At 39.9% G+C, this 25,434-nt stretch overlaps 1 protein-coding gene across 2 annotated transcripts in view; it reads right to left on the bottom strand.

The window, feature by feature from the left end:
- LOC122871536 (voltage-dependent calcium channel gamma-2 subunit-like) overlaps nt 1-25,434 on the bottom strand; it is a 61,396-nt gene that overhangs the window by 16,085 nt on the left and 19,877 nt on the right. The window contains exons 1-2 of one of the 2 annotated variants that reach the window (XM_044186756.1): nt 3,770-4,085; nt 574-657 (exon numbers count right to left, since the gene is read on the bottom strand). In XM_044186756.1, the coding sequence (XP_044042691.1) occupies nt 574-657; nt 3,770-3,791 (106 nt within the window). In that variant the 5' untranslated portion in view covers nt 3,792-4,085. Of the gene's footprint in view, nt 1-573; nt 658-3,769; nt 4,086-25,434 lie in introns of those variants that run through there. The other variant, XM_044186751.1, reaches the window with a different exon arrangement.

Genomic DNA, 25,434 nt, shown 5'->3' with positions numbered 1-25,434 from the left:
TCTTACCCCTCTTCTCTTTTGAGTCTCTCTACCTTTACACTGCTCTCTCTAGTTTCTCATCTTCAGTTTTTATGCTACTCTTTGTCTTTGCCCTCTCTCTTCCACCTCCAACTTCTTAACCCAGCCCTCCTGTCTTCTTTTCTCCATCTTCCTCTTGTCCTCACTGGCCAAGGCTACTTTCCCCATTCTCTCTCTCTTTCCTTCCCACATCAAGTTTAAACAATTTAAGTTTTCTGGTGGCAGAGTTGATAACTGACATATTCTTGTATTTAAGTGATACTTTATGAAATGCTGAAACAACAATTTTAGTATATTATTTTAGTAGATTCAGTATATTTTCTGTTTAAAACTATTGTTATATTTTCATATTAAATTATCTTTTGATTATAGAATGAGTATGATGATATGAGAATGCTATTCAGGTTCTTGAATTTCAAGAACAAATACAAGGTCGTAGTAAAGTAAAACAAACCAAAAATGAACGATCATAAGGACAAGAAATATTAAATGCATAAATGGATGAAAAGATACAATAAATTCTGGGAATATGGATGGATGGATGGAAGAACTCACGTAGGAAGTATTCAGAAGCATCCGCCTCATAGTCAGCATCCTCAGGGAAGTGATCTATCTGCTTACACATGCCTTTAAAAGAACCTGTGTGAGATCAAGAGAAAGAAAAAAAGTGGGTGAGAAAGGGAAGAGAGAAGAGACAGAGTTATGAGCACAGTCAGAAGTCAAAGCAGTTAAATTAATTGATATGACAGGAGAAATTGAACAGTTTAAAGCAAAAATAACAAACTCAATAATGTATATGTAAATGTGTGTTTGTGTGTGTGTTTCTCACAGTTATTTGCCCAGTTAAATGTCCATCAACTCATCACTTTCATTGCAGTAAAAATTAAGATAATGAGAGATGTATTAGGACAGGAGGACGGTAATCAGAGAAGGGAGTCAGAAAAAGGGGGGTAAAGAAAAGAGGGAGAAAAGGGGGAGTGAAACTCAAGAAAGACTAAAAAGGTGAGAAAGTGATGGTGAAATGGAAAAAGGAGAAGAAAGTTAGATGCAACATTTGAGACAAAGGACACAAGGAGTGGAAGAGAGATTTGTCAACAGCTTTGAAGGAAACACATCACAGGACAGAAAGTGACAGACAGAAGAGGAAGAAGAAGACGACAGGAGGAGTTTAATCTAAACGCCTCGACAGAGAAGGCGGGAGGGTGAGGAGGAGGCAGGAGGAGAGAGTGAGCAAAATGCAAATGAAAGAGAGGAAGAAAGGAAAGATGATAGTGCCGCTCATTAAGAAGAATTGTGTGTGTGTGTGTGTGTGTGTTTAGCTTGGTTCAGCTCCAGTGGTAATTGTATGCCCTCCCTAACCACTGCAATTAAATGGGCCCTTGTTAATTGGCAATTGAAGGACGAAAGACTAGCGCCTGGCTTTCAAATGGGCATCGGTTACACACACACGCACACACACACCCACACACTTGCAAAATATGTCTCACACTTACAGGCACATACACAAAAAAAGGCACACACACTCATATACTGTAGCATCAGCCCAATTGTCAAGAGCCTCGCTGGCTGTCTTTCTCACTCATCACTGTGAGAGCACTTATGGCTAAGTTTTCAGATATTTTGCATTTTAATCATGACCACAGAGAAAAAGAACAATTTCATACCAAAGCTTGACACATGAAAGTGAAAAAAAAAATGATGACAGAACTCTACCACAAGCTTGTTTCATATTTACATGTCTTTAATACACCTCAGCAAACACTCAGGTGAACAAAGTGTTTTTCATCAGGTAGGCTTTGATAGATACATTAAAGATATTTCACCAGGAAGCGCCTCGGAAACCTTTCAGCATGCTGCAAAAGGCTTTCATCATTTTATAATTTCGGCGTGAACTGTGTAGAGCTGTGTGTGAAATTCTGTTCCGTTCCTGAGAGGACTGTGGAGAGCAACAGCACTGTGTGTTTCAGCAGGAAATAGCCCCACATTCACATGGCCTCTCCGTTACATGGAAGGTGCATGAACACATCTTTAGTCCAAGATGGCTTCCCATTCAAAGAGTCAGGAATTCTTGTCTTGTTAAGGAGCTTTTAGACTTGGTGACAACAGTAATCGTGTAGGTTTATTGCATGTCACACTGTGTGAGATGGGTCTACTAAAATCTTGGTTGCACTCTGTGTCATAGCACAACGATGTAAATAGAAAATAGTACATGAGAGTAGAGGCACGTCATCAGCTCTTATGTTTTCAAAATGCAGAAAAACAATAAGCAAGCTTTGACTATAGTGCTGACACTTCTACGCGTCGAAAAATCTCAAAAGAGGAGGAGGACAATGAGAGTAAACTTCTTTTTCCTTTTAGCCTCCATTGTTATGGTTTCTGTTTATTTTTTCCCCTGAACTTTATTCGAAAATGGTGCTTGCAAAATGTCACGCAGGCTAGTGTACTCTGTGCTCACTGGTTGGCTTGTAGACCTGAGTTGTAGAAGCAGTCACATTGTGAGAATTCGGTCCTGAATTTCTGACACTGTGAGGATTTTGCTGCAAGCTGTTCTTTGGTCGCCAAAGCTTCAAATTGGCCATCGGTGAATGTGTCTCACGGTGTGATCGAGGACCACCATTTTGAATTGACAAAAAAATGATTTTGTTTCTCTCACGATTGTCAACTTTCATCTTAGACAGCCCAAAATTGCACTGCGTATAGGGGCCTGTAGTCACACACTTTGTGATGGTGCCCGAGTGAACTTCTGCTGAAGGGATTTCTGTGCTTCACCTGATGATGTGAGCATGGTCTGAGCAACATCAACTGTGACTGAAGCTTTACCTTTCCTGCTTTCATAGTCTTTTTTCAAGTAAAAGAGTATTTTCTGTATGATACAGATAGTTCTAACAAGTACAAAGGTGAATATACAAATACATAGAGATAATATTAACCTTTGTTTTTACAACTGAAACTGAGTCAGTGACAGTACAAATGTGAGCAGGAGAAATAATAACAGAAATACTGGCCAAAACAAGCTAGCAAACAGAACCTCAGCGTGGTGTGCAGCAGTTATTATCCAGTTCTTCCATGTTCTGACTTCCAAATTTCTCTGCACAGTTTGTAAGACTTGCTGCCCTTGTCTCAGCAGCTTCCACACTTTCCTTTACCATTTTGTTGATTTTTGTCTTTGCACCAATTTTAGCATAAATGAGGAGGGAAAATTATTTATTAATTGATGACATATGTAAAAAATATGTGCTAATCATAGTGTGCTGTTCACTACATTTACTCGGTTGTTTCTGACTGTCAAGGCTAATAATGTGTACACTATGTTGGAGATATTCTGTCTTTATAGTTTGACGTGTCTGTAGGTTTAACTCAGGTAAAGCAGGTTAAATGGTAACTGCTTAACAGGAATGTTTTGCAGTAGAAACAAGAGGACCAGACAACATACTATCACATCCTGTGTGGAATCAACCTACCTGCTCAGATTATTAATCTTTGACATTCCTTAATGCATCTGTTCACATGATTTCTGTTATTTTCTCAACCCTCTAACTGTGATGTAGCTACAGTATTATAAAACATTCAAAATGGTGTCTGTTGTGGTTGCTAGGAGATAGAAAGAAGATACAGTAAAAACACTGTTGTACCATCACTCCCTCAACTGTAATAATAAAACCTCTTTGTATCAGTGTTCGCTTTTCAGTTTTAATTTACCGGCTCCACATGAAGATCCCACATTATGTCAAACATCAATTCACATACTCACTGCCGGGCAGAATCTCCATCATCTCCACTCTATTTCCTCAATCAGTGCTCTCTCTTCTCTCTCTCTCTCTCTCCCGTTCACACTCTCCCTCACTCCCTCCAACACATGCCCACCCACGCTGCAGCACAAGCACATGTAATCTGGAATAGCATTTTCCCTTCCTTCTCTCTCTGCTAGCTCTCTCTCACACAACCATCTCTCTCTCTCCTCTATCTGTCTCTCACATGCATACATGTGCGTGTACCCCGAGGACCAGATTCCCATTTGAATTGAGCTGGCAGCTCAGCCCTCCTCGACTCCTCTCTCTCTTCCTTTATTCTTTCTGCAATTCAAATCAAGAACCCACTTTATTGTCTCGACAGAGATGAAACCTGAACAGAGCATTATGTCATCATCTGAGATTCACTGATGATATTGACTTTAACAGATGGCCAGAAACCAAAACACATCAAATGGCTCTAAAATTGTGTTTTTTTTAATTTATGAGTCTCAAAAAGCCTCAGTCATGAGCATTTCACATACACTTCTAGTTATCCGAGCACTGTACACATATACTGCTCTGATATGTCAAATGTTTACTTAAGAACAAATAGTCTTAATGTTAAATTAGTCAATCAGCTGCTCATATCTGTGTTCTGATTTTATGAATATGAGAAAAGTTTTGTGAGATATGAGGTTTACTCATGATCATCTTAACATTTTAATCAGTCATAACTAGCAAACTGTCTTTATAATATGATTCAGATTCCACACAAATTTGCTGTCCACACTGAAATGCCTATAGAAATACAGTTAAATCTCTTCGCTCCTCTTTTTGTTACCATACAACAAAAAATGTGCATTTACCACATTGTCGTCACTATATTTCACCATGTTTTATATGTGACAACTCCTGTATTTTATAATAAACTACAATGATCAAAGGCACTGTTTAAGTTTAACACTGATGCTATCAGAAATATTAAACAATGTGTGTTAGGGTCGTTAGTCATACATCAGCACTTTTCAAAAGCTGCATTCCATCTGTTTATACCACAATATGAGACCAGCATTTTCAAATTCTACCATTCTGGGGGGTGTTTTGTAAAAACTCACTCTTTGGGACATTTTGACATGTCACAGTAGGAAAAGCACAAGTGTAAATAATAAAATTAATGGTGGCTGAATTCCAGCTGCTTCAGTTTCAGGGTGCTGGCATGGTTCATGCTAGTTCACGGTCACAATGTCATGGCTTACTGGGACACTTGAACAGAGCCATTGTTAATGTTATTAATAACCCCTGTGCTGTGACAAGTCAAAATGTCTACTGTGAAAAAAGGCCTATTTATCTAAGGCCCAGCACACACCTTCTGCTCAGGTTCTCATCGGGTGGGGTTAGGATGAGGATTACACTTGGTCACTAAACTTCACAAGAATCATAATTACCAGTATTCCTTTAAAGATGTTGAAATAATACTATAGTTTGACAAGAAACAATAATGTTTTGTAGAGGACTGAAGTACTTTTTGGAACCCAACGTTTTTTGCTTAAGTCAGGCTTTCTTTGTCTGTAGCCTTCAGGTTCAGTTCCAAAGTCACAACAGTAAGTTTTCTGCTATCAATTTCAGACAGTTTCACCAAACCTGATCCTTGCAAAAGCAAATGTAAATACAAGATAATGCATCCAGCCTCTGGACAAATATACACCAACGTTGATATAAATTATGCCTAAAGAAGCAGGCATGTGACTTCAAGTTTGAAGGTTAAACTCTGGTGCTGATCCCTTTTAAACAACAACTGTGCAAGCCTGGATAGATACAAGCTAGAGTAAAAAAATTAAATAAAGTCTTCCTTTCTTACCCACTAATTAATTTTGAACAACAAATGAATGAGTAGACACTAAACTTAATTCACAGCTATCTCCAATCTAATGTCATAGTTAGCCACATCTCTCTCCCTATCATTGCGTACTCTAGTGCGCTCTCCTCTCCCTGTGGTCCTTGTCAATCCTCTGTTCTCCGCTGTGTGTGTGTGTGTGTGTGTGTGTGTGTAACGGCCTGGGCGGGGCTCCCTGGTTTTCCCTCCTGCTGCGGATCACCGGCATACCTTAAGTTCATCATCCAATCAGGCCCCACAGTATATCTACCTGGCTCTACCTCACAATCAGCGCCAGCTCGTCCCCGTTCTCACAGTCATGCCATGCCGGTGATCGCAGCCACCGTGTGCTCTCTGATCTCTGCAACGCTGCTTCCCTGTTCTGCCTGCCACGCTACACGAGCCATATCCAGCAGCCCCGCTCAACCCAGCCGGTTCTCCACGCACTGTGCCGGCAGACTGCTCTCCTGTCCCCAGCGGAGCCACACCTGACCCGCTCGCTCTGGAAGAGCGCTCAGCGACCAGTAACTGTTAAAACTACCATCCAGTTCTTCACCTCCCTGTGTTCTGCTTTTGGGTCCTTAGATCGTGAAACACGACATCTAATTATTGGCAGTTCTTTCATTGTTGATTTGGAGGTTAAGTACAGGACAGATGTAAACAAGACAAATCTGTGCAGGCATAATTCTTTATACCCTTTTACGTTTCTCTGTATTGTGATTTTTTTTTCTTGCTGATAAGTCATGCCACTGTGCTGTCTCTACTATTAAAATAAACTATTGCATGTTTTCTAATCTACAGTGACATCAACCAACATTTTGCTCACGCAGACACAAACCTTAGTGTCTGTATAAAATCCCCATCTGAGAAACTCCTCTGTCCTGTCCTCCTCTGTCCTCCCATCCTCTGTCTCTGCAGTCGTCATAATGAGGTGTCGCTCTTCCAAATTGCCCATGTTAAATTATACATCCTGCTTAAACATGGAACAGATACATTATTCTGGAACCTGCACCTCAGGGGTCAGGATGGCTCTGTCACCCACTTATCTTCACAGCAAGAGAGGCCCCTGTGACTCTCCGCAGATGATTTATACCAATAATATGAGACCCTGGTGACCCCCCCTGCTGTCACAAGCCAATCAGAGGCCTACTTGTCGACTGACCTCATGACTGTTAAGGATAAGTTAATGTAGTGTGGTGAAACACTATCAGACATCCTTTTATGAAGAATTAACATCCTGACCCACTGCAGAACCTGCGTGTGTGTGTGGGAGAATGAGAGATGTAATGTAAAGTACAAACGCCCTCCACTGAACCAGCTCTGTGTGTTATGCAAATACTTGGCATAGCTTCTTTATTCTTTATGCTAATTATGGCTCAGTCGATCTGTATGCTAAAATACCATTAAAGTAATCCCACAGCTGCAAAGGTGGATGAACATCAGAGACCTCAAAGGAGAGGTGTTGCACGGCAAAGATGGCTATCAGCTCAGTTCAGTTGATTACACGTGTGATGCACAGAAAATTGGTTCCTTTCTTTTCTTGATCTATTAATGTTAATTCATCCAGGAGAGGGTTTTCTCATGAGTGATGCTCTGTTTTTCCTCCTTCCATGCATTTGCAAACATTTCCTTGTTTTCTGTAGGTTCCCTGAACATGGACATCAAGAACTTCAACTTATTACTGTATTCTAAACTGGGTACCGGACTGCGACGTGTTGACCGACCACGTTTTTGTCGTTGTTTTGCTCAAACTTGAGACTGTCTAACTTCTCTCTGTGAAGCAGGTTACATATTTTTAACCCTTTAATACCCAACCCCATAACGTTTTCATTCATTTATGACTTTGCTGAACTGTCTGACTGCTTTGAAGGTAGGAAGACATTCTGTGTTTTAAGGTTTCTGTTGTATATTTCTGTTGCCGTGCATTTTTTTTTTACAAAAGGGTGTTCTTTTTGAAATCACCCACAATGCCCCAAAAGACAAGAGTGTAAACTATCAATACATACAATAGTACAAGTTAGGTAAGTTTTTATGGTAAAAGTGGTATGTGAATGTTCTACATAGTGCCTGAATACCTGAAGATAAAAGATTAAAGAACTATTTTACTTCCATACTAAAAGATCTAGGAATTATCACAAAGTTTGTCTCCCTCCTTTTGTGGCTGTTATGCTTTCTCTTTGTGGACTTCACTTTAATATTAAGTGTGTGAGTTTATTGATTTGGCTATACACTAAAAAGCTTGGTAATAAAAAGAACATTAAATAAAATCAATACAATATACCTAAAGTCCAAAATCAACTCTTCATGCATTTTAGGATAAAAACTCTGACATAAAGGACGTGTTCCACTTCAAGAAGCAGAGAACAGAGTCGCCTAAAAAGCATTCACTTCATTAAACGACTTCATTGTGAGCTGTATATCATTTTAATCTTTGAACCCGGACAACCCAATTCATTTCCGCACAATTTCAGAACACATTCAACAATGGAAAGACCTATTAAAGATAATTGTAATAAATGTGGAATTAGATTCTCACCCTACTTGCTCTAACTAATTTAGAGTAAGCAATTACTTTTCCTATCTGCAGGCACGCATGTGTGTGCACACAACACATAAGTTAGTTTGATGTGTAGTTGTGACAGAGAGAAAACTACTGGGTTTTGCTGCTGAAAAAAGCCTCTGTTGTGTCTTTCATTTTTTTTGAGACAGGGAAATGGAGCAGTGTGTTGTCATGTGGCACAAAACAAGAAGCAGCCAATGTGACAGCATCACAAATGGCTAGTTAATTGCAATTGCAGGAAACCAGCGGTGTGGTGAAGGGCACCAAAGAGACCCGGTGGTCAGAGACTATCCCATAACCAGGTGTTTACACTTTCAGTCCAAATGAGTTCATCACTGCTAAAATTTTCCTTAATGTTAAAATGAGTCAGGCAAGCAATCTAATGTGTGCAAACCAATACACATGCTTGCTTTCAAACTTGATAGGGTTGTGCGTGATAGTGATGCCATATCTTGGCAAAAATATGAGTGGACCATTGTTGCGTTCATATCATGTTGTTTATGCTGTAAGTACGAGCAGCCGAGCCAGAAAAAACGTTGATGTCAGCCTCCGAGTTGAAATTCCGAGTCAGAAATATCAGGAATTTCTCAGGTCACCAATATCCAACCTTGCTTCTAAACACACTGGTGAAATGTGCACACATCTGAGGAAATGTCATCACACTGTGTGGAATCTCATGACTAAAGTTCTCTACAAAATTTATCAAAGTGGAAAAGAAAGTACAAATCAAAAATATGCATTTCAAGAGCTCAAGGCTGTGCAGTGAGGTATTGACGTCTGTATTTCTTTTCAATAGCAACCAGTGAACACGACTAGCTAACCTCCCCAACATGATGTCTCATTGCTCGCTCTTTTCTGGCTTTAGTTGTTGGTTAGGTTTAGGCACCAAAACTACTTGGTTAGGTTTAGGAAAAGCTCAAGGTTACAGTTAAAATAAGTAAGTTACGTTAGTAACTCACAGTAAGTCACGTGACTTAACTTACGGAGGTTACGTAACTTAAAATAAGTAAGTATAACTTAAAATAGCTCAACGTTGACTTTCGGTTTCACACGGGACACGAACCCCAGTCTCCCAGGTGAAAGTCCTGTGTTCGTAGGTATGACTACGAAAAGTGAATGAGAACAGCCTCCGCTGCACCATGGTCACCTAGATCTGCGCTGGCGTCATGTATAATGTAGAATGTTAGCATCACTGATACTGTTGCCGCTAAGTTCCCATTGTGCATTCTTTCTCTGTGTATACAATCTATGGTATCCAGCATTAGATCAGTCAAACAGTTGCAAATATCTCTTTTCATGCATCTCTCTTCAGATACATCAGAACTACATATCTAGAAAAGTCGGGTTATTGTTGTTACTAGACATATCCACATAATTTCAGAGAGCTGAAAAAAACAGCAACACTTATTTGGGACAGAGCTGTAGAGCAGCTCTACAGTAGTTCAGTGGTTGAAAGTAGGACTTGTACTGTGCATGTAGCACTCTCAGGACAGTGTTACATCTTGGTGAGTGAATACTCAAAACAAGGGATGCAGTTTTTCAGAGCACATTAAACAGCCTCACTATTCCCCAAAACAGGTACAGCAATCTGAAACTCTCAGTTGTAGCAGGAAATAAGTATTTTACCGAATCCTAACTCTTAAAATTACAGCAACAACAACTGCACGGTGGAAACAGGATCACAGTCTACATGTCTGGTCACAGTGAAATTCATTCACACGTTCTTGCAAAATAGATGGTGCCAGAAACAGCATTACTTACTTCTCTTGACTGACTTCAGATCATGCCAGATCTCTTCTGTGTAGCAGTTTATACTCCAGCAAATCTGGGTTATACTAAACTAGATGGTGAAACACAGCTGCTATGATTTTGGGCTCTCCAATTCTCTCCAGTTCCCTCAAAAGTCAGGACTGTCAAGACGCTTTGCAGCTGGTCAGTGGCGTGAATTCACATCTCAAGTTCCTTGAGGTTGAACTCTACGTGAAAACACTGTAGAATTTATTTTACCTCAGCAAGTGAATCCACTGATGGCGGCAATTCCAGTTAATTTTCTGTTCAAAACTTTGGCATAAATGCTGATGTGACCAAGCCCTTAACCATAAAATATATTTAGAAACAGGACTATGAGTCTACTGCCAGGCTAGCAGCTCAGGGAAGCTGTACTTAGCATGCTAACATGCTAATGATAATGCTAACATGCTGATGTTTAGCAGGTATGATTTTTACCATGTTCACCATTATAGTTTAGTGTGTTAGTGTGCTAACATTTGCTAGTTAGCACTAAACACAGCTGAGGCTGATGGGAATGCTGTTAGTTTTGCAGGTATTTCGTCATAAACCAAATACAGGACAAATTACAATTTTGACCTGATGATGGAGCTAGAAGAAAAGTCAGGGGAGGACCAAAGTCATTAGGATTCATCCTCTAGGCATCATGGATATCTGTATAGCAAATGCCTGGGCAATCCATGTAATATTTGTTCAGGACCAAAGAGGTGGACCGACAGACTGATGTTGACATTCCTAGAGCCACGCTGCTAGTGTGTCTGAAAACAAAATGCAAAAAGTTACAAAGTAGATGGATCCAAATTAGGAAATAGTGCGCAGCAGAAAAAGAACAATGATGCCGACGAGACACTATCACTGATTACGGAAGACATTAGCATCCCCACCCATGGGTGCACACTTGCCATTTAAATGTATAAATCTGCAGAAGGGATTTGGAGCAGAAAAAGGTCAAACAATAAAACAATTACAGTTAATGAACAAGTCTGAAAGAGTTTTAATGGGGAATAACAGCAGTCACCTGCAAACAACCACACTGTCCCCCTTTTGAGAAATCCCTCAGCTCTCTCTCTGGTCCCTTCACTGCTCTATCCTAGTTTTGTTTAGTAAAACTTTGTGCAATGTTTCCTCCCCCTCCCACCCTGACGAATTCCTTTGGCACAGAGGGAGAGAAAGAGGGAAAAGGAGTGAAAGGAGGTAACAAAAAGAGGGAGAGAGGGAAGGGAAGGAGGAAGTGAAGGAAAGAGACAGACAGAAGAGATGTGACAGGCAGAGAGGTGACAGAACTAAAAGAAATGTGAGACTCACAAAGCTGATAGTGTCCCAGCAAAGCTCATTGATAAATGAGGCAACAGATGTTTAGTTCTGTATAAAATTACACCAGGCAAGCTATATGTGGAACAGCTACCTGCCCTCATTATACAGCTCTACATTACATCCTCCCAGAATCCTCTCTGTTACAACACGCTGGGCAACAGAGCCAGAGAGTAAAATGTAAGCCCGGTTTATACAGTATATTATGATTTATATTATTATATCATTATATTTGCAGCTTATTAAATATTACAGAATAGTTGGAGAATGTCAGGTTTTTGTATCGCTTCTTCACATTCAATCTCTCAGTCTGGATTTTCACTTAAATTTCATCCATTAGTATATTCAAATTAAGTGAAAAGTTTATTCTACACAGTAATGAGTGACAAATTCAAACCCAAGCTGCCACGTTTTTTTAGTGGGACAATTTCAGCAAATAGAAATATTATAGATGTCTTTTGCATCATATTTCTACTGTTCAACATGACTTCTTTGGTACATATGAAGTCTTTAGAATCTCCTCCTGGAAATTATGTTCATATACTACTAATTTGTTTTCCCAATTATGTTTAGCAAGGAAATGTAATTGGGGCCTAGATTATGTTCCCTGGCAACGTCTTTTCAAATGTAGGAAGTGCTACATTTATGTACCTCGCAGATGTCATCCAGTAGGGAGGTGGTCAAGGTGTACAGTGGGTGTACAAGGTGCAGGACTTTGACACTGGAGACTGGGGACAATGTGGGTGGGACACAGTAGTGGGTTAAGTGTTATAGTATAAGTCATCATACGGTGTTCAGACACTCATTTAAAGACCTTTAACCACTGGCTGAAAGAAGACTGATCGGCTAACCTGAGTCAAACTGTGTTCAAATGGTGTAGCGATTGTTGGCAGGTCTGGAAGGGCTTAACTGTCAAGCAGCTGCAGGCATGTGATAAAGCCTGTGTGCATGTGTAAATTCAGTGCCAACAGTTAAACTGCTGCTTAATAAAAGTTTGTCTTGTTCTATTTGTCTGTCAATGCTTTTGGATCAGCCAGGACATCACAAATGCAGAACAAAATTTGAGCTTTCAGAAATCAGATAATGAAAGTTTGGATGGTATAGGAGCACAGCAAAAGACAATATACAGTAGTTGGTAATGCTATATAGTGTTTTACTGTTTACTTTATTTTGTCCAAAATTACTTATTGTTACTGTTGCACTAATGAGATATTCAGACTCCGAAGATTGCACTACCCTTACAAAATATTTTTAGCATTTAATTAACCCCACTTAAGTCAATGTCCTGAGTCATCCTAACATCTTTGCATAACAATTTTTGAGGACAGTATCATCATCCGTTTTTTGTCCAGTTTTAAAATGTTAGAATAAACCTATTCATATATTCTAAAATATTCCCTTGCTTTAAAAGCCCATGCAAATTAAATGCAGTGGTCTATTGATCTAGTGAATGATTTAAACAGTGGTCTTACTCTCAGCATAGAGAGTGACTCATAGCCAATATAGTGCAATTAAAATTTAAATATTATGCATTGGTTATACACCACAAACACACATATACTTAAATATATTATTTGTATATTTATGACCTGAAATTTGTGCATTGATTTACAGGATAAAAAAGTTGAATGAAAAGCTGGTCATGGTCATAATGTCACACATTACGCCACATAAAAATGCATTCACGCTCCAGTGGAAAACACGAGGGTAAATGGGTCAGAATCAGCCATTAGCTCATGAAGGTTGAGATGTGAGTGACGGGACCACGAGACCGGGCAAGATAGTGGGTCAATGTGCAATGAAAAGCAAGCTTTCTCTCTCCCTCTCGCTCTCTGCCTTCATGTCTCTCATCCTCTGTCTTTCTTCCCCATCCAGCTCTCTCTCTTTCCACTTCCTCACCCCACCACCCTCCCATGCCCCACAGTGTGTCTGTGGTGGCTGTTGCGTAACATTACTAAAGAAACACCACACCAGTGAGCAGCATCGGTGGGGGTGAGGAGTGGGAAGTTGTGCAGGGAGCATTGACCCAATATCTAATGAAAGAGAAGAGAGGGGATGGGAGGGGAGGGAAATAAAGAATGATGGAGATGGAGATGGAGAGGAGAGAAGGGAGAGAGGGCAGAGGTGAAGTCATTGCGATATACAGAAAGAATGGAGACAGAGAGAGAGATATGGAGGGAGGAGAGAGGGAGTTAAAATGAGAGGGAGAGAGGCTAGAGGGGAAGAGGGGGATAGAGACAGAGAGGGGCAGACAATGAATTCAGGCTAAAGGAGCCAAGACATTTAAACTATAAATAACCAAGATACTAGCAGCAACACTGGTCTTTCTCTCACTTCATCCTTCCCCACATCTTTCTAGCATCCCCTTTCCTCCCCACATTCAAATATCCCTCCATATCTTTCCTAATGTCAGCTTTTTTGTTCTGTTTGATAAAGTCAACATGAATTTTGAAAGCCAGTAATTTATTTGCAGATTCATCCTCCCAGCTACCAATCAGAGTAGAAGACTGTATACCAATTCTGAAGATTTTTTTATCATCTGGATCTGATTTTAATGTTTGTGGGGATTTTAACACCATTAAATTTTATGTGCTAATCATCTTGATTTGTTTTCTTGCTTGTTTATTTTGTGCTCTCATAATTTATGTCATCCTGAAAACTCGTTATATTACATTTGTGAGTTACATCTGAAAATGTGTCACATTAAGCCTCATTTTATCTTAATAAGCTTGATTTGTATTCTCGGAGAACAATTCTGACTGCGAGGATTTTTTTTCAGGTTGAGGTTTAATGGCTAGTATAAATGTATCAGGAGACAATGGGCGTCCTTGTCTTCTGCTTCAGATGACCAAAATAGTTCAAAATATAAAAAGACAGCGCTCACTCATACGCTTTTGAGCAGTCTTAACTTTAACACAAAACTATTTCAAACAGGGTTATTTAACCTCGTCACTACGCTCACTCACTGATAGTTAGTTAGGGATAGATAGGGGAGATCATTTACTGGCTGCTCTGATGGTCACTCAGTCATCGAGGTCATTCATTGGCTTCCCTTTAGCAACATGTTGTTATGTTAACAGATCTGAGCAATCCCTGAGCAAAATTACTGGCCAATGAATGAGCCAGAGGTGGACACGAGAGTAATTTTGAAGCTGTTTATTTATTGTAAAAACCTGTTTTGGTGGCATATGGGAGACTTGTACGATGCTCCATTGTGTAATATGAGAAGCTTTTATGGGTTTTGTGGTTTTTCTGTTAAAAGGCGATACGACATTATGAGGTTTTGTTCTCCATGAACAAATAGCAGCAAAGACATCTGGCATTTCAGTGGAAGAGTAACTGATGTGTGCGGTTGTTTTTGAAGAAGCATCCCGTTAGCTCAGCAGCAATATTCTAGCCTGGAGGACTTGATGACACAGAATTTTTAGGATATAGCACTGGTGTGTCATATAGAACATTTTCCCTATTTTTTGCCACATCATGGTGCATGTGGTTTGCACCAGTTTGATCACTTTTTTTCTGTGATATCTGCTCTCTTTGTCATGCTCTTAATTACATTCCTGAATGTGTTCTTCTCTCATCTCTCTCTGTCTTTCTCTTCCTCTGTGTCCATCCCTCTTCACTCCTTTGTCACTGATTCATCTTCCCCTCCTCTGTCTGGCCATAGCTGTATCACATTTTCTGTCTCTTTCTTCCTTTCCTGTAACCTACATATAGAAATGTTCCTAATATATGCAGATACCCTCATCTTAATTTAGGAAGGAAGAGTCGACTGAGCACTTATGAGTTGTCATGCGTCTGTTCATTCAGTTTCACACATTCACACCTGGGAGCTTCAAAGTTCAACCAGTCCTTCAATAAGCAGGCATGAGGTTAAGTGCTTCCCTCAAACACCTCAGCAGTGGTTGCTGAGGGCAGAATGCGGTGAGGGAGGTGTGTGTGCATATTTGAAAGCATATTTATGTTTGTGTGCATCTGTGTGACTGTGCATATATTCGTGGCTGCATTCATGACAATGTACGTACAGTATGTGTACAGCTGTGCATTTACACAGGCATGTCCACAAGCACATCCATGTGTGTATGGCTGTGTTTTTGTACACACGTGTGTGTGTGTGTGTGTGTGTGTGTGTGCATTCATGCATATGAATATGAGCCATTAGCTGTTATCCACAGGGAAGACAAGTTAACAGGTTTGGCTACCACTGAGAAGATTGGTAAGAAATCACTTGGGGCTCTGTGTGTGTTTGTTTGCATGTGTGTCCCTTCACATACATGTATACGCCCAACTGTGTGTGTTTGTGTGTGTGTGAGGTTCCATTGAGTCAGTGGAAGGAAAGCAGGGGGTATGCGTGTGAGGGGAGGGAGGGCTGGGGGCTATGACTCATCCACTGCATGAGCCTCTGGCTCTCTCTCTCTCTCTCTTGCTCGCTCCCTCTCTCTCCCTGCATAGCAACGGCTGTGCAAAAGCTCACATATGTCCATAGCAACCAGTGCTGATAGTGTAGTGGCCTATAAACACTCCATTAACAGGTCAGAGGGACCCAGGAAATCATATATACACCAATCCATGTGCACAAAATACTTTGTAGATTTGTCAAGTCGACACATGTAAATAATGTAAAGTTTTTTGCATAAACATTGCTGTTTTCATCACAATGTATGAGAAATTGTCGACTGTGGAAAGGCAAACTGAATGGATTTTTAAGTCAATAAAACAATGTTCAAAAATAAAACTCATAACAAAATATTTTTTTAAAGCAGCATTAATCCAAATTTTTACACTAATAATGGATCAAATGACTATGTATAACATAGAACGTTTTTGCAACTTTTTTGGTTTTTTGGCCCCCAATTTTAGTGTTTTGGTTTATTCTCATCACTCTCATGCATCAACTAGACAAAGCTAGCTAATACTGTAGATGAATTACATTTTTCAGGTGGATAGAAATCTGACTCCAAAAACATGCTTACGTTGCTTTATTCTTCTTTAGTCTTCTGGCTCTGTGAATAGGTAATCGTCGCCTAATGCGTTTGCCATAACAACTTAATAAGGCCATAATATGCTAATAATTTGCTTACAGCTTGTCTTGCTGCCTCCAAATAGCCAAAAAAAATTCAAATAGTGAGGTTATGAAAAATAGAGTCACCACCTTTTTCTGGTTGTGGTAATGAGAAGACAACGTATACAAACACATCTACCTTTCACAGGCCCAACAGGAAACACTACAGCAAAAAACTCTCCTCGCACAAAGAAAATCACAATCCCACTGTCCAATGGCAGCTAAAAGCTAGCGCATTCCTAGCTGATGCGCCTATAGCATTGATTGTTATAGATGGGATGAATAGCAAAGCCAGTAAGCCATGCTAGTCATGGATGACGTTTCCCAAAAAGCTCAGCTGCAGTCAGACTTTTCCCAAATCAGCAAAGGAGTAAACAAGATGAAAACGTTGTTGGTCACTATCAGCTGATGTTGCGACCACAGAAACGGCTTCCAGTGTCGAGATTTGCTTGCTGTGTCAACAACATTAACTATGACTAAGAACCACTCACAGCAGCGTCAGTCACCTCAGCACACTCTCAGTTTAAGATCTTCTCTTCCTCTCGCCTCACCTCTCCTCCCATCGTCTCATTACAGATGTTGCTCTCTTTCCAGATGTTGTTTGGAAAGCTTTCTCCCGTACACATCCACAACTACGTCTCCTCTTCCTCCCCCCTTCACAGATGTTGTTTGGCACATGTCTACCCGTCCCTGTCTTCTTCTTCTCTTTCTCCTTTCCTTCTCTTCATCCCCACCTTTTCACTCCCTCTCTCTTGCTAAACCTTCTCTTCTTCAGATTATGTATGTCTCTCCATCTGCTCTTTCCACCCCTCGTTCCTTCCTTCACTTCCTCACTTTCTCTCTACACACACAAACTCTCCATTTCCTCCTTGTTTTTCTTCCTCCCTTTCATAGTTTTCCTCCCTCCTCACCCCAGTTTTTCCGTCTCACCCCGACATCTTTCCCAGATGTTTTCTGGACAGAGTTGATCTCTCCTGCAGTGATAATGGAACTGAAAAGTGTCCTGAGGCAAAAGAAGTACTTGTTGTTTTGGGTTGGAGGGGTCGTGTCACAGTCATATGCTCGCAGCCTGGATAAAGAAAGCAACACATACTGTCACGCAAGCTGTGTAAGTGTGTGTGTGTGTGTGTGTGTGTGTTTGTGTGTATGTGGAACACAGGCTTGTGCAGGGTTGGTATATGTGTTTATACACCAGCTTCAGATCATTCACTGGCGTATTCAGCGTTGCTGATTTGAGTCTTAAAACAGCTATAATGGAAATTTGTATAATAACAATGTATCAAATGACAATGTGAAAACAATGTGACAATGTGAAAGGAGTCACTTGTAGTGATGAACCAACCTACAGAGAATTATCACACAAATCTGCAGCTCCCCTCTCCTTTACGGAGCTTTACTGCAGGTTTCAACTCATAATTTAGCTGTCCGACTTGCAACTTTACAGTTTTGGTTCAGACTCACCGCTCTCACATTGTCATTTTTGGGCCACAGCACCAAACAGACGCAGTCAGCGACTAGCTGGTGAACATAGTGGAGTATTTAGCAGCTAAAGAGCCAGATATTTCCCTCAGGAGTTGGTAGAGACCAAAGACAGAGCTAAAAGAGAGTGAATAGTGGACTTACATTTGCCGGGTGGCCAGGAACATGGCCCGAAATGAATGCTAATGTTGCTCCTTAACTGCTAGATGTGTAAATAAGCAACAGTTTGCTAACAAGCTTGCCATATCCACTTCAAATATGATGATATGTCAATGTTGTGTTCACAACTTGTTTCCACTGCCCACAAGTGGCCAAAGTCCAACAAAATCTGCTTTACATGGACGCATTTGAAATGATGGAAGGTCAGGTGAAGAACCAAACAATGAGAACGAGACACATGACAGGAAAGAACCAAGTTGCAACGACCACGGCCGAATGACTCATTTACATTAAAAAAAATGTATTCTTTATCCTATTTGGTCTCACAAAAGTAAAGGAGATGAGCATGATGTCCTTAAATGCAAATTATATGCACCATTTACAGGAAATTAGAGAAATATGTGAGTGAGTGGATTAGGTAAATGAGCAACTAGATTAATATTGAAAGAAGGAGGAGGGGTGTTCCTTCTGAAGTACAAACGACATGCAGCTTAACTATATTAGCTGCATGAAAACTCAAATATTACCAAAACGTTTACTCCATTGAGAAGATAATAAAGGTCCACATTTTGTAGGATGTCAATGATGTCCCATCATACATTAGATAGCCATTATGACATTGTGCTTGGCCCAAATCAGCTTCGCTTAGGCTCCAAATTTGCCCAGATTGGGATTTTCTGGAAGGTGACTGCAAAGGTAGCAGTGACTATAAACCCAAACTCCAGGTTTTACTATCACCTTTGATACACCTACACCATGTCAGGGTCTTTCTGTATCTAAAAAAAATGCAAACTCCACACAGAAATGGGTCAGAATACAATAAGAGTATAAAACAGATGAATAGCAAACTTATTTTGGTTTCGGGTACTTTTTTGATTAATTTATGAAGTACATACAATACAATTTGCATGTTTGCATTTATTAATTTATACCATTCTAAAATTGTTTTGTAAAAGAGTTGTGGTTAACTTTGTGCTTTCTTTCTTTTTTTTGTTGCTGCTGGTCAGAATACGTAAGTAAGACATCACTGTGGTCTTTAACAGAACATTGTGATAGATATTTTATAGACTAAAATATTGATTGAATAATCAATAGATTAATCAGCCTTGAAATAGGTGCTGAGAGTCAGCAAAAATACAGAGGAACATTACAAAACACACAGAGATTGAAGGCAATCCAGCATGGATGAGACCGCCTAAGAAAAAGAGTGTTACTATAAAAAGATCTTTACCTTTTTTATGATATCAAAGCAAAAATATTATTCCGACCAATTTCAGCAGCGACTGGATCACCCTTTATCATTTAGAGAATGTTAAAAAGTGGCGTGATACCAGAAATGCCATCAGACAGGCAGAGGAGAAAATATAATTGAAAGCTCTCTTATTAAGCCTACCAGCAGACTCAAAGGTTTTATTTGTCACATGCTAATACAGTAATACAGTGAAATGCAGGGTAGCATACTCTTGAGGCTGTGTGCAATAAAAAATAAGAATTGGACAAAATAAACATGAAGGATGAAATTCAGCGACAAAAAATTCTAAATATGCAATGCACGTATTGAAATACTTAAGTGTGTATTGGCCTAGTGTGCAGGTGGGCTGCTGGGCAATTTTTCAGTACACATGAAATGTGAAACGTTCATATGTCTCAGTTTTAAAGCAAAATTTTGTACATCAAGTGCAAATATGCAAATGTTTTTTTATTTTGTATCATTTATCATAAGTTTGGTTCACATAACTTTATAAATTTAGTCTTCAGAACTTCTAACAACTCCATACACATCACAAAAAACAATTGCAAAATGTTCACAAATTTTTAACATTTTGACATCAGTTTCATATTTTTTTCTTCTATAAAATCTCCGACTGTTGGATTTCCTCACGAGGCTAGAGATATTTGATATCTGAAATGATATAAAGAGTGCCACCACAATCACCATGACAACAATGATTACTCATCCCCAAACAAGTGAAACAACAATGAATAACATCTAATCAGGCTCAAAACACTGAAGGTGTGATTGTGCACACTGCTGCTGCTTTGCTGTCTTTATGCAAACCATCGCTCTCTCTTTTAAAGTGCTCTGGGCAGAATGATTAATTTGCGACTATTGATTCCTTGAGAATGTGGGAGGGATTGAAAGAGAGAGGGAGGGGAGGAGGGATCATCCAGTATTCTGAGTAGCGCCTCGCTGCAGCTCTCGCCTTTGGTCCTTCATTTAAGAAAAAGCCAATGGGTGCAGAGTTTGGATCCGCCAAATCACCTCCATCCATCCCTCTCTCTTTCCCTTCTTCTCCTTCCACCTCCTCTGTTCAGCCCTTCCTTTTTTCCTCTCCCTTTTTTCTTCCTTCTCCTTCCCTCCTGCCTCTGCCCCCTCCTGTCCTCTGCCGTGTAAATGATCTGTGAATATTCAACAAAAATGCCCGAGCGTTTCACAACAAGCAGGAAGAAACCGAGGGCAGAGAGAGAGAGAGACAGAGAGAGAGGGAGGTTGAAATGCTTAGAAAACAAAAACAAAAATATTTGCCCCTCCTAAAGTTCATAAACTATTTAGTTCCATAAATATCTTGAAACCAAGAGGCCAGCCTTTAGCTGTGTTTCACTACAACTTCAAAACACTTTCTAATTCAACGGCGGTGGACAATTAGCAGAATAATTCTCATTTAATATCACAAGGAGCATATTAAAACACCAGCTTCTTCCTCAGCAAGGGCAAACCACAGCGAGCTGAGTTTCTTTCAGAATCAACATATCAACTTTTTTAATGGGACACCTATTCATAAAAAATAGTAGCAGGGGAAAAAAACAACTTTTTTGACCATTTAATCATCTGAACTTTTAAAACAGGAGTCAAATTTGCAAATTTGCAACATTTGTTTTCTGAAGTGTTGTATTTGACTTCATCCCATTTCCTACTCAACACGGTTCTCCCAAATAAATGGAAAAACATGTTGTTTGTCATTGCCTTCCGAAACTATTTATATAAGCATTTTCTGATCTGAAACCCTATTGGCAGGGCAATGTAGTTTATCAGCGCCTTCTAAAACATTACACATGACTTATTCTCCACATGACCATTTTCTGATCTGCTACTGAGTTTGGTTGAATTTAGATTTAGGTTAAAGGAAACCTCATGGAGCCTTCGTTGTCATGGTTAAACGAAACCAACATTGTCTGTTGGTAGGGAATGGAAACGTATTAAAGTTGCATGCTTTTTGTCCTATCAATCCACCCCAACTTACTCCCTTCAGAGTTTTGTGGCTGTCACACAGGAGTGTTTGAGGAGTCATTATTCACGTGACCGCTAGAGTTAAATGTAAACCTGTCGTTTTTAGGCATTGGTACAAATGTTCAGAATGCCGCAACAAGGCTTTTAACAAGATAAAAAAGAAAGAACACAATACTCCCATTCTTTCCTCCTTCCATTGGCTCCCTGTTAGCTATAGAAATGAGTTTAAAATCTCAAATATAATTTTTCTCCTGCCACACATTCTAAAAAATAAAATTTTGAGGCCAATATGATTAATATATCAGTCTAGCTCTAGTTTTAACCATGTCTAAGCTCGCTTGCTCTTATAGTTCTTTTAAATCCAGATGTCATTTGCTGCCTCTCTAGGAGTTTGAAGTGTCCGTGCGCACTGTCATGATCATCTTCTTTTTCATTCTATACTTCTCTCGACTTCTAAGGACTAATAAGGTCGAAAGTTGAAGTGAGTTGAGTTCTGTTTAATGTTACTTCAGTATATAAATTGATCATACTAAAATTAGTTGCCATTGAGATGAAAAAACTGTGTGCAGGAGTTGAAATAATATTTCTGGAAGTTTGATTGTGTCATGGTCCGGCTGTGTCTTTCCCTTTTTTCCTGTTGTTATCAGCTGTTCTCCCCTCCCTTGTGTTTCTTGCCAGTCCCCAGTTGGCATCTCTATGTGTTTATGTGTGTGTTTATGTATGGCTGGACGTGACGCTCCAATCCTCCTCCTCCTGCTGCAATCACCTACACACCTGTGTTCCATCCAGTAATCAGACTCTGCAGTATATCTACCCCGTCTCTTCACTCGATCGTTCAGTTTGCCGGTGTGGTACTTATGCTACGGCCTACTCTGCTTCTTGTTACTTTTTTTTTTTTTGGTGTTGCTTTTTGCTCATGCGTGACGTTCTTTTTCCTGTGCCTCAGGTTCATTCATTCATTCCTGTATTCCGTTTGCCTGTTTGCTTGCCGTGCCTGCCTGCCCTGCTCTCCCAGGAAACTTTGGATCTCTCACTCACAACTTCATTCACCATTCCTAAAGTAAACTTTTGTTCATTTTTTTTTTTCATCCATCGTCTGAGTCTGATTTTGGGTCCTATAGCTACTGAAACATAACAGATTCTCACTGCTAAATGTACTTTTTCACCCATCATGGCATTTAAAATTATGTTGATGGTAGAAGGAAAAAAACATAACGCTAAACTACAGAGGAGAGAGCTGGGGTGCGTAACCACAGTCAGAATCAGGTTCAAGCTTTCAAGTTCAGCACATGGGAGTAAACTGGCATTGTGGCTCTGCCTTTGTGTGTGCTATAGTCATTCAGCTTCAGGGTTGAGTCTTTTTAACCTGCTAATGAGTTGACTGTCTCATTGTTGGAGAGATGTTTAAAATGAATAATAAAATCATGCAATGTCTAGCATCTGTTTAGGGTGTCTAGTTTCCTGACATTACATATTGTACAGTCAGCCTTTACAAAGAGAGAACGGCAAACAATCTGAAGCTTCAAAAGACACACTGAAACATGTGATGTTGTGAGAGAAGTGACACTCCACTATACAGTTAGCAGATGGCAGAAGTGATGTGTTTTAACAGTCACTTAATTTACAATGAGGTTTTAAAATAATGCTCATGTAGACACACTAAAATTTATTCCTAACACACATTCACTGCAAACCTGCACTGAATAAAGTAGAGCTGTTTCTGCGTGTGTCACCTATCTGTCAGCACGTTTGAGCAAACGAAACAACAAACAAGCAGACTAGCTGGAAGCCATTTTGTGTCCACATGCTGCTGTCACTGCACTGACCTGCACTCAAACTCTGAGAGGCTTCAGGAAACTGCTGAATTGTTTCGCTTTATTCGGACTCAACTCGTGCTACAGTACCTGCTGAATCTCCCTGTTCACTCAAAACAACACGATCACGTTCTCAACCATGTCATCAGCTCTTTGCACGCGTGAAGTACAACTAGCTTGCACCTCAAAATCACATAACTAATTACCTAACTTCACAGTACAGCAGGTGAATGTTTGAGGGCAGTTAGATTGGGCTGTAAATGGGAAAACCATGTTGGCATGTGTGTTTCTGTTACACAACCGTTAAGAATGAATCAATCAATAAATAAAACAATATAAAGTAGCTTTTATAAACAGGAGAATACTGTGTCCTTGCAAGCTGTGTTTCAGCGACACACTCCATCTCATTGTTGCGTTTACACACCAACACACAACACCACCTGCCCAATACAACCACAGTCTTTTACTGGGTCATTTAGAGGCTGCAATTGATCAATGAGTGGTTAAAAGTGAAAATTTTTCTACCTTATGATTATGGACAACAAAATGGAGTTGTCTCTTGCTCAAAGTAAATTTAGGCCCTTGCTGGAACCAACTTCTCAACTCATAAATGTAGATTAAACCATTAGAAGGTACACCTGAGACACTGTACATGCCCAAAAGGCTAAACATTAGTAAGTGCTGTGTGAGAGAACAGCCTAAAGCTAATTAATGGAAATGGCAAAATCTCAATAATGCTCTATTTTAATCTCTTCAGGCTCATTTTCTTTTTTACCATTTCCTCCTCGTACACAAGCCTTTGCTCCGTGACTGTAGCACTGAAATCAGAAAGGCTGGAAGATATGACGGTTAATTCAGGAAAACACTTACCTGCTAATTATAGTAATCGGTACCGACTTGCCTTCTCTACTCCTTAGGGGTTAACACTCTGATAGTTTCATCCTGCAGAGAGGTGAGGCAGCGAGTGTAGACAGAGCTACAACTCCACAACAACTAGTAAACAATGAAGTGAATAAGCAACAGCAAATTTAGCATCTAAATGAGAAAAAAATAACGTAAATACAGTAGCTCTACCATTAAGCAACTGGTGAAAAGAAATTATGGCAGTGACAGTATGAGAACAAAAGGTAAAACATGGCTATAGGTATATTTAAGAGCTTCTCATGAACGTCATGATGATACCTTTTCCATCCAGATATTACTATCCAGTTCAGAGAATCAACCCAGCAACCTTGCATTGTAACCTTGTTCCTACAACTTTTATAGTGCTGTCACTCAAAAACTATGGTTCAACCTTTTATGACAAATAGCTATGAAAATTAACACTTTCAAAAACATCAAATAACCCTCCTCTTACAAAAATACAGACATCTCTTATGTGAAAAAACAAAACTGTTCTAACTTTGGCAGACATTTTGGTTCATGTAGGATTCCATCATTCATAGTAAGAAGCTGATTGGGTAAGTTTTCAGGGCCTTTAAAGTCCTAACCTTCAAACAGCTCTCGACATTTTGGCATGTCCTCACTGTCAAGGCCTAAAACTTGTACAAGAGCACACACACACACACACACACACACACACACACACACACGCACACACACATTTGTTGCATCTATCCACAGAAACACTCCACACACATCCTGACAGGCACATATTTTCAACTTATATACAACATCCAAAGAACAGTGCAAACTCACAAACACACACACACACACACACACACACACACACACACACACACACACACACACACACACACAGTATTCAGTACATAAAAACACTGAGGATTTACTTCAGACCACCAGTCATAAAACACAGACACCAGAGTTCATCATAGCCTGCTTAATGTTGCACCATTACCGTTAACGTGAGTTAGCCACATCTGGCGTATAGCTGTAAACTCATTCCACTGACCATAAAAATCAGATAAATCAAAACCTGACACCTCGCTGGGTTTCACATTGTGTCATGAAGACATCTGGGCGCTTTTCACACAGCCAACAACCAGATTATAGAGCTATTTGTTTCATCTTCAGTACAGACAGTGACTGGAGGTTCAGTGGTTACAACATTGAAAACGGTAACACACTTACGCCTCTTCTCATAGCTTCGTGTTCAAGGCATGTACTGATTTTCACTGACAGAGAACTTTATATAGTTGCCAGGTAACATCGACCAATAAGTTCTGTATCTGGAAGGTAACAGGGTGGTTTAGCTGTTGGAAATCAATCCCCAACTGAAAGGTTTGATCACCACAAGAGCCAATGTAGCCTGTCGAAGTGTCCTTGAGCACACTGAATCCTGCCTGCTTTCATTTCATTCATTGGGCTACGCGCTCAAATACTTGCTTGACATTGTAAAAAGTATTCATCTTCTACATACACTATTAGGCTTTCTGACCAAACAGTT

This window comes from Siniperca chuatsi, linkage group LG3 (genome assembly GCF_020085105.1).
Source record: "Siniperca chuatsi isolate FFG_IHB_CAS linkage group LG3, ASM2008510v1, whole genome shotgun sequence".
Classification (NCBI taxonomy): domain Eukaryota; kingdom Metazoa; phylum Chordata; class Actinopteri; order Centrarchiformes; family Sinipercidae; genus Siniperca; species Siniperca chuatsi.
The sequence above is the reverse complement of the archived record's forward strand: the minus strand, read 5'-3'. Positions and strand labels throughout refer to the sequence as shown.